At 46.4% G+C, this 9216-nt stretch overlaps 1 protein-coding gene across 1 annotated transcript in view; it reads left to right on the forward strand.

The window, feature by feature from the left end:
* The window catches only part of MAML2 (mastermind like transcriptional coactivator 2), a 369850-nt gene that overhangs the window by 1526 nt on the left and 359108 nt on the right, over positions 1–9216 (forward strand). The window contains exon 3 of the mRNA XM_006766878.2: positions 1–126. This exon is cut by the window's left edge and continues 7 nt beyond it. Within this exon, the coding sequence (XP_006766941.1) occupies positions 1–126 (126 nt within the window). The remainder of the gene's footprint in view (positions 127–9216) is intronic.

Genomic DNA, 9216 nt, shown 5'->3' on the forward strand with positions numbered 1-9216 from the left:
TATCACCACCACCACCAGCAGCACCTGCTCGGCAGCGGCAATAATGGTGGCGGCGGTGGGATCGAGGACGAGCAGCAACCCCCAGCGTCCACCCCCGGGGACCAGCGGAACTCGGCCCTGATTGCGGTAAGGCACCTGGTTTTCTCATGATTCTGGCTGTGGTCGTGTGGCCTAGTGGGAGGGGAGAGCTCGCCGTGGCCTGATGCGGAGTGGTCGGCGGTGAGAAGGGCCCAGGTGTCACCTGACTGCCCCCAAGGCCATGGGTGTGCTAGTGTGTGGTTTATACTCTTACTCAGCAAGTTCTGCGGGTGCGCACGCACGGGTTTTCCTCCACGTGGAGGGTGTTCCTGACGCGGTGAGAAGCCCGAGTGTTCAAAGGCTCCCGGAGGCCACAGCTTGTAGAGAAGGCGGCTACAGCCCGGCAACATCTGAGCCTCCGAGGGAGGCCAGGTCCCGGGGATGCGCCAGCTTCGGCTCGTCAGCTCTGATTAGGCCCAACAAGCCAGTCTTCAGCCTGAAAACATTGGTCAGTTGAACGGACCCTTCCCCCTTCTGCCTTTGAGGTGTCCCCTTCCAGAGAACCCAGTGGTGATGGGCAACACAGAGGTGCCTGAGGGTCCCCTCAGTACGAAACAGAATGTGGAGGGGACTACCCCAGACCAGCGAGGGAATCGTTTTCAGACACCTACTCCCTGATCCTCTATAGCCTCCCCCAGCCCTCTCTCCAAGCTGCTTTTCATAGACACCACCCTCGGCCAGTGACAAATGACCACGTTCATTAAAGTGGGCAGGCACCGAGGGGCTGCGGACAAGCTGTCATCCTGGGAAGTGGCTTGTCTTCAGCCACTTCTGGCGACAGGGCTTCGAACCTGAAAGTTCTGATCAGGTTCCTGGCTGGAAGTTCTTCCCCTGGAGGCACAGATCCACCCTGTCCCAGAGGGAGGATCCCTTGACTCATTGGTTTTTGGATGCCAGTCCTGGTCAGGTGACTGCTTGCCATGTGCAAGCTTCCCCCAAGCTGCTGGGCCACCGGCCTCTGGGGAGAAGGTGGAGCCCCACAGCCCCGCAGCCCCACCAGCTCCCTCCATCTCTGAGCTCTGTGGGGCTCCTGCATCCTGGGTCTGCTCACAGCACAGCTCCAGTTTGCCCAAGTCAGCCCTAATGAAAGTCAGCAACAGGAAATAGCCAGGCCAGCCGAAAAGTACTCAAAAAGCCCCAAGGAAGGAGGGCGCTGCGTTGAACTTTTCCAACGGAGTTTGAAAAGGGGCTCTAGGCAGGGAACACCTTACAGATGGGCCCATAGCATGCCTCTCTGGGGCTCCCCTTATCGCTGTAGGGATGGTTTCCAGAAACTCAGGGGCCTAGGAGGGTGCTCTCCCCGGGCCACACTCAAACTTTTTGCTTGGGATGCCTAGAACTGCAACTCCCTGGCGCCGACTCCAGATGAAAAATAACTGCTAGCAGTTAAATTGCCCAGTGTTTGCTGCTTTATCCTTGAGCAAAATTGGCTTGTGGGGTTCTGTTAGAGCTTCAAAGACGAATGTCCTCTCCTTGCCACCTGCTCTGTCCCCACCTCTCCCTGGAATTCCCTCTGAGAGCTAGGGGAGTTTGCTTTGTGGAGGAGAGATGCTGAGGTGAGGGGGGCGGGGGGCGGGGGGCGGAGAAAGTCACTCCAATGGCAAGAAGAATGAGGTTTGTATGCATGTGTGTGTCACCAGCATCTGCAGCCAAAAGTATCTAAATGCCTCGATTGTCCCCAGTAAATTTATAATCTGTCTGCAAGTCTCCCAATAATACGGCTTTGTGTGCTTCCCGGTCTCCCGGTAAGTGTTTCTGGGGATGATACAGGGACCGGGGCGCCCAGCCCTGCTCAGTGGAGAAGACTGACCTCTGTTCTGGGTGCCAAGCCTGGATGTGCCCCTCTCATCCCAGCCTCGGCAAGGAAGGCGGCGCGCCTGCTCATGGCCTGTTCTTCTGGCTTTTGCTTTTCTCCCACTTGGAAGTAAGATGCGGCTGCCTTTCTTTTTTTCTTTTTTTTTTTTCACTTGGGGGTTTTGGGATGCGAAATGAAACCAACTTCAGCAGTGATTGTAACTTTACGATTAGCAATAGCCACAGCGGGAGGAAGTGAGAGCGCAGTGTCTGGCCTTTCCCAATGGAAGGCTTTAGTGCTGCAGAAGGCAGGGTGGCCGCTGTCCCACTCCTGTTCTTAACGGGAATCCATCCGTGTGTGCTCTGCTAACCACCAGCCAGTGATGATGAGAGGGGCTGTGTGAATTAGGGGTCAAAAAACAGTTCATTTCTAATAGTTGTTTTTCATTGAAAATGTGTGGCATTGCAAGGGGTAATACTCACCCCCCCACCCCCCACCCTTGGTTATTGGAAATTCCCTTCTCCATTTTAGCTTCTAAATTTGGTGCTTTGTTGCTCAGCATGGCACTCAGCGATGGTGATGCAAGTACTGTATTAACCTGATAACATTGTGTGCGAAGGGTCTGGGCGTCTGGGAGCGATTCACCAAGCCCATTTAGACCTGCAGGTCTCGCTTCACTCCTTCTCCTCTTATTTTCCAAAACACTATGAATTTAAAGGGGCCTTTTGTGCAGAATAAGTGTCAGAGTGCCTTCTTCACTGTATTGCGGTGGTGTCTGTAACTGGATTTATTTCTGTCTGGGTGTGTTGAATGTATCACTTTAACCATTAATTGGTATCTCATAAGTGGCCATAAACACCCTTTGGAGAAAGGCAGAGAATATTGACCAACTCAAGTCAGATAGGCACTGTGTCCTCATCTGAAAGCTCCGTATCCTGCCTACCTGCTAGCACAATGCCTGGTATATAGTCGGTAATATCTGAATGACAGTGAAAGGGGAACTTGTGTTCCACGAGGTAGTGTTGACTTTGAGGAGTGTTATACTGCAAGAAATATACAATGTCTGAGTTATTTTAATAGCCTACGATGCAAGAACAATGCAAGAATAACCTCTAAGCCAGTTCTAATTCTGTCCACATTGACAGCCTAAATCTGCAGCCCTTACTCAGCCAGTTTCTTCATTTAGCTCAAGTACAAGATCAGGGGAAGCCCCATGGCTGCAGGGACTGCAGGAACAGGGCCTTTTAGAGGGCCCGGATTGTAGGGCTTAAAGAAGATCTGCATTTCTAACCACTGGGAGCAGGCTTTCGGCACTAAATCATTTTCTGGGGAAGTATGTTTGAATCTCTGAATGAACTGTAAAACTGAGTAATTGCTGGTCCAAGGAACAGCACAGTTTGAGCTTCCGTGGTGCATTATCAATCTTTCCCTTTTGCCTGAGACAAGCTCTTTTTCTGTTGCATACGCTGTTGCTAGGATGGAGAGATAAGTGGTTCCAAGTCATCTTTGGCTGTAGAGATTATCTTTTCTCTAATGTAGTGTGGAGGAAAGAAAGCAGATCAGACGAGGGGTCTGCATCCTCGGTTCTGTGCCTGCTTGATCACTACCAGCTGGGTGACCTAGGACAAGCCACTTAACAGTCATCTGTAAAGCAGAGAGAACAATAACACGGCCCTGGGTTGTTAGGAGAAGCCAATGAGTGTGTGTTTCCGAACAGGCTTTGGAAAAATTAAAGCACTGCAGAAATGCAAGGCATTATTGCTCGTATTTCTAATAATAAACTACGAAACAACAGGTCATAATACCAGTTTTTCCAGGGATTCAAAGTATCCTTTCAGCTGAGTGTTTGAAATGGTGAAATAGCTTTTATTGTAAATAGAGGGATTGGTGCTTCAAATACAGTCCTGCCAAGATAAGACGGAGATATCGGTGTGCTTAAGTGTTCCTGAAGGCCCCAGAAAGTCCTAATTCGCAGGGACTATGCTGCGAAAGTGTTTGGGGCCTCGGAATGCACGCCTCTTACAGGTCCCTGCGTGGACCTGGGCAGCTGGGGAAAGGCGTGTCTAAGGAATATTAGGAAAGTCATTTGCACACACAGTATGGGAAAGTTAAATATTTTGTCAACAATAGTCTAAAATGTTAATTGTTAGCTTAAGAAAGTCAAACAAGTTCAATCATTGCCAGAGTTCCCTGGTTATTTTTGACTGATAATAATAAAGTTTCCAATTGGCAACTCAAAATTTCTACACTGTAAGGAGGGGGCTGAGCACGGGAGCGGTTTATTGGCCAGATGTCCGTTTCCGTGGCTGTCGGTGTGATAAATGTCCTCCCAGGACAGTGGTAGGAGTGTTTACATTATTTATGTATGCGGCCATCATTTCCTTAAGAACCGACCTATTTTTGTTCTGTTTTCCAGAGCAGAGTAATAAAGGGAGAGTTCTTATCTCTCCAGGACCTTCCTACTACTTCTTTCAAGTAAATACAATTAAAAGATCTCACAAAAGCAAAAGAGTTCAAGTGGAGAGAGAAGTTGGTACAATCCTTTCTCAAAAAGTGACAGACAGAAAGCTCGCTTTGACAGCGAAGCGATGTTATGTCAACCAATATGTCTTGCTTGTTTAGGCCGCTGTTTATTGAGAGAAGTCATCCGCTTTCTTTGAAATAATGTCATCGCCAGGTGATGTCCATCCAATGTTCCTGAGTGTTGAAGTTTGATACCGTATGGCTTCCCTAATACTGTGCACCTTTTGGAAGTGCCAAGACGAGCATGGGTTTTCCAATGTTCTGAAACATAGCAATTAAATGTGACTAAACGAGTGAGCATGATTACCGGTTTTTGTTTTTAGTGATGGTGTATGTGTGTTTATCACTGCAATTTAGTCTCAAAAATCCTAGAAAGAAATTTGAAAAAAATATCCAGTTCTGCTCTGTGTAGCAGCTAAACCATCCAAACCATCCTGAGTGGCTTCTACTACTTCTATTACTTCCTTGGCCTTTAATCTAGTCCCTTACATATGTTCATAGGCGGGGGTCATGTTTAAGGAAAATAATTCTAAGTTTTCTTCTCCATCCTCCATGCTAATTTCCCTCACATTCTAACAGGCTCTGCCGGAGAACAGAAATACAGCAAAAGACATAGTTCCTGCATATTTACAGTCTAGTAGGCTAATCAAGACCATATCAATAAAGTAACAGCAAAATTAGGTAGAATGGACCAAAACTGATATAGAAAGTCAGACGGAGAAAAGAATAAGTATTTATTGAGCCCTAGAATGTACAATGTACAAGGCACTTTTATTACATATTTTATGTAATGCCTTACCAAAAAACAAACAAAAACCCAAACAGGTGCGTAAGCAGCATTTGCCCCACTTTAAGTAAACTGAGACTTAGGGATGCAGTAAATGGAGGCATTTCATGCGTAAATGTTGTAGATCAATGTGTGTTCAGATCCTTCCTTCGCACCTCCTAGCTATATGAGCTTGGGGAAATAACTTTATTCTTTTGGAGCAGCAGGATCGTCATCTGTAAAATAAAGCTAATATTCTTTGGCAAATCAGTCAGCATAGTGCCTGGCACACAGGTACTCTAAGCATTAGCACTGTTGATAGCCAGTAGGAGAGAGATTCAAATTCAGGCTGGGAGAGCTCTTTGGAGACTGTGGGTCACCACGAGGGCCTGTGAGGAGGGAGTGAATGTGGAATGTGGAATGGGGTAGCGGAGAGTGGATAACCATGACTGTTAGGTGTCTGGGGGCAGAGAAGGAAGCCTGACTCCCCTGTGGTTGGGTTTGAGTCATTCCGAGCATAAGTAGGGTGGATCTTTTTCAGGGAAGGTCAGGAGCTCTGGCAAGAGTACAGTCAGAAGCCCTGGAAAATGGTAGAGCAAGGACGACTCAGAGGAGTCAGCATCTATGAAGCAATAATAATCTTTCATATACTTGAAGACAAGCATTACATTTCCCCTCCAGCCGCCTCTTCTCATAGCACATTGCCTAAGTGTTCTGTATTACCTATCTCCAGGTCCCTTGAGCGGCTTAATGCCTTGCTATTTACACACTTCTCCCATTCACAGTGAGTTATATACAGCATGACATGGCCTTTGGCTTCCAAAGGAGATGGTTTTAAAAGCATACTAGCTAGACACAAAAGAGAAACTAAAAGAAGCAGAACCAACTCCTCCTCTCAGACTCAGGAGCCCTTCCAGGGCCAATAAGAATTGCCCTGCGGGTAAAAGTGTGTTCCCGTGATGTATAAACTGATCTTCCGTCAAATGAGTTTGCTTGTTTACTAACTTGGAAAAGGTGATTTCATTAAAAAAAAATGTGAGTAGAAATGTATGAAAGGTTGCAAGTCCAGATGGTCTTTGAGATTTCCTTACTTTCTGGCTTGCTTTTTAATGCAGATGTGTTACCAATCGTTTACTTCCCCCAAAGTTTACTGGAATATTAGATTCTCCTGTCTGGTCCACAGGGCAGGGAAGGTACCACATGGAATAGATGGCAGAGGAGAAAAGCCAACAGTTCCTTTGCTCTCTGAGTCAAGGCATGATGCTGGGATGCTGACCATAGCTAGTGGGCTACCTACTTACGGCTGCCAGCTTCCACCCATTCCTACACAATCTAAGGAAGAGATGCGAAAGAACAAAAGCTGTTTCATTTCCTCGAGAAGGAAGTGAGAAGTTCACCCATGCTCCACAAGACTGGAAGAAGGCTACAGTCAGGCCCTACCACAACCAACTGTCAAATGAATGGCTATGAAAATGGGCAAACAACAGAATGTACATGCGCTACACTCTTCATGGTTTTAGTGAAGGTTCTGGCATTTCATATCAAGATTGTGGATATGAATGCTTTTAAAGTTTGGAAATTTTTTTATTTATTCATTAAAGAATTATGTATGGTGTAGCTCTTCTATGCCATGAGAATTACTGTATCCGTGATGAATAATTTGATGTAGCCTTTTCCCTCTCAGTATTGACAGGCTAAAAAGAGAGTGGGTGGGGTTGGAATCAGAAGTGTTAAACTTGGCTGTTTAAGGAGGCAAGGCAGCATAGCAGTGAAGAGCCTGGGGTTGGGTGAACGCTGCCACTTAATAGCTATGTTGTCGTGGTTAAGTTAGCTAACCTCTTCTGCCTCCGTTTCCTCACTTGTCAAATGGAATAATAGTAATAGAACTATTTAGGGTCATTGAGTAAGTGAGGTAACTGCCTGTCACCTGGTAGAGGCTCAGTAAATTTTAGCTGCTTTTATTGATCTGACATGTGACATACTCAAGTTAGATTCGTGCTTTTCCCAGCCATGGATTCTATCTCCAGAATGTGTCAGGGGCACCCAGTAGAAGGACATGGCTTTTCTCTTTAATATTTTCTTAAAATGGCTAGTGAGGGATATCATAGTTTCCCTAAGTAGTTTAATATGGAGATGTCATCAGGGCTAGGTTTACGTGTCCCTGGAATGGGTTGAATAGTGCCCTTCTTGAGAAAAAGGTCCATTAATATTTCTTCAAAACCTGGGATTCTAGGAGTCCTCATCTGGAATTGGGCCAGAGTGAGTGTTTATTTGACTTTTCACTTCTTCGAGCATAGAGGCTGGGTTTCCATTCATTTGCCCGGCAAGTGTGGCGTGTGGGCTTTGTGGGTAAATGAGAAATTTAAACCATCTATTGAGAGTTTGGAATCATTAGAACTGAATAGCCCAAATTTACCATTTAACTGAATTATTAATTCAGACTGATGAATAATTCTTAAGTGAATCTGGTCACAGAATGACAAAGAGTTAGAAGTTCCCAGCTGTGGAGCTTTAAATTTATGCTCTTGAAAGCCAGATCCCGGCTCAAGTTGCTGAAGAATCAATTAGCTCACTGCAAAGAGCTGCAAGCGAATGGGCAATGCGAGTTTGCCCTCTTCCCCAGGAGCGGGTTGAAAATGTTATGCCTCGCGGTGGTTCTCAGCTAGGGCTCCCACCTTTCCTCAGTGCCCCCGAAAATGTGACTTTCCGAGAGAAACATGGGGAAAATTGGCCAAGGCTTCCTTCCAAGCAAGTTTTAGTGATGATCAATCTAAACCCAAAACACAATGCTTTTATGAAGAAGAGACAGGATTAGAGTAAGAATAATCTTGTTGGGTGGGTGGTGTTTGGGCAAGGATGCATGTGTTGGTTCTCACTCTGAGCAAAGGATGGAGTCAGAATTTTGTTTGTTTGTTTATTCCCCATCATTTAAACTTGTCCCCCCGCCACCCCCCCTTCCTTGGGAGGGATAATATTCTTAGAAAAGGTAATGTCAAGCTCATGTTGGGTTTGGTTTGACTTGGTTTGTATTGTTTTTACAATGTCCCACGAGTCATTATGACAGGTTCATCCATTAATACGGAATCATTAACACTGTTGTTTAAAAAGCTCTCTTTTGTCAGAAATGTGGCTGAGTTATATTTGTGGATCTTTTCCAACCCACTAAGAACTCTCACCCACATGAAGCCCCACAGACTTCATTGTACAACAGACTTATTTTCAGGTAATTGTGATGGATTTGACTTGAAAGTTAATTACATGTTTGAGGGTTTTTTTTGTTTTGTTTTCAGAAAATGTACTTAAGGCGAAAGTTTGCTGCAACTGCTAATAACTTACCAGGAGTCTATTGGAGACAGTGTAATCTCGTAGAATCATGGTAACCAGGGTGGAAAGAAGTGGCTGAATTGAACCCAGTTTGTACCGTACTGCGTCTTTGGGATGACGATCGCCAGGCTTACGTGTACATTGCTCATTTCGGGAGGTCTCTGAAGTCTGAATTATGTAAAAACAAACCCATTCTCTGGCTGAGAAGCTGGGGTGACTATGTTTTTTGTTGTCATTCACCTAAGTGGACTGATACTTGTTAACCCGGTTAAGGCTTGCACGTTGGATTGCCACACTGCGTCGTGTCATCTCAGGCTGCAAAAGGTATGTGCTAGTGGCTTGTCCCATCGGCTTGTTTCACAGACGCGTGAAGAGCACGTGCAAAGTACAGACGTAAGAACAGACAGGAAAGAGCAGCAACCAGTGGGGGCTTTGGTTCCGCCGGGGTTGCGCCCAAGTCCTGTAGCCTTTGCACTAAGAGAGCTCCCTTTTCTCGCTTAGACGCTTCGCGTGCGGATCTGTTCGCAGGCGTGGGCCCCCGGAAAGAGCTTCTTCTGAGCTATCTTTGTGCTAAATTAAACATTAGTTTGCTCCTTGAGAACCTGATCTTCCATAGACGAGGCAACAATATCTTTCTGAGAGAGCTTCCAGCGACGCATTTCCCGCAGGAAGAGACCACTCAAGAGAGCCTTCCCACCTCTCCTGTCTGCTTAGCGGGGGAGGGGGGGGG

The sequence above is a fragment of the Myotis davidii genome, unplaced genomic scaffold (assembly GCF_000327345.1).
Source record: "Myotis davidii unplaced genomic scaffold, ASM32734v1 scaffold641, whole genome shotgun sequence".
Lineage (NCBI taxonomy): Eukaryota > Metazoa > Chordata > Mammalia > Chiroptera > Vespertilionidae > Myotis > Myotis davidii.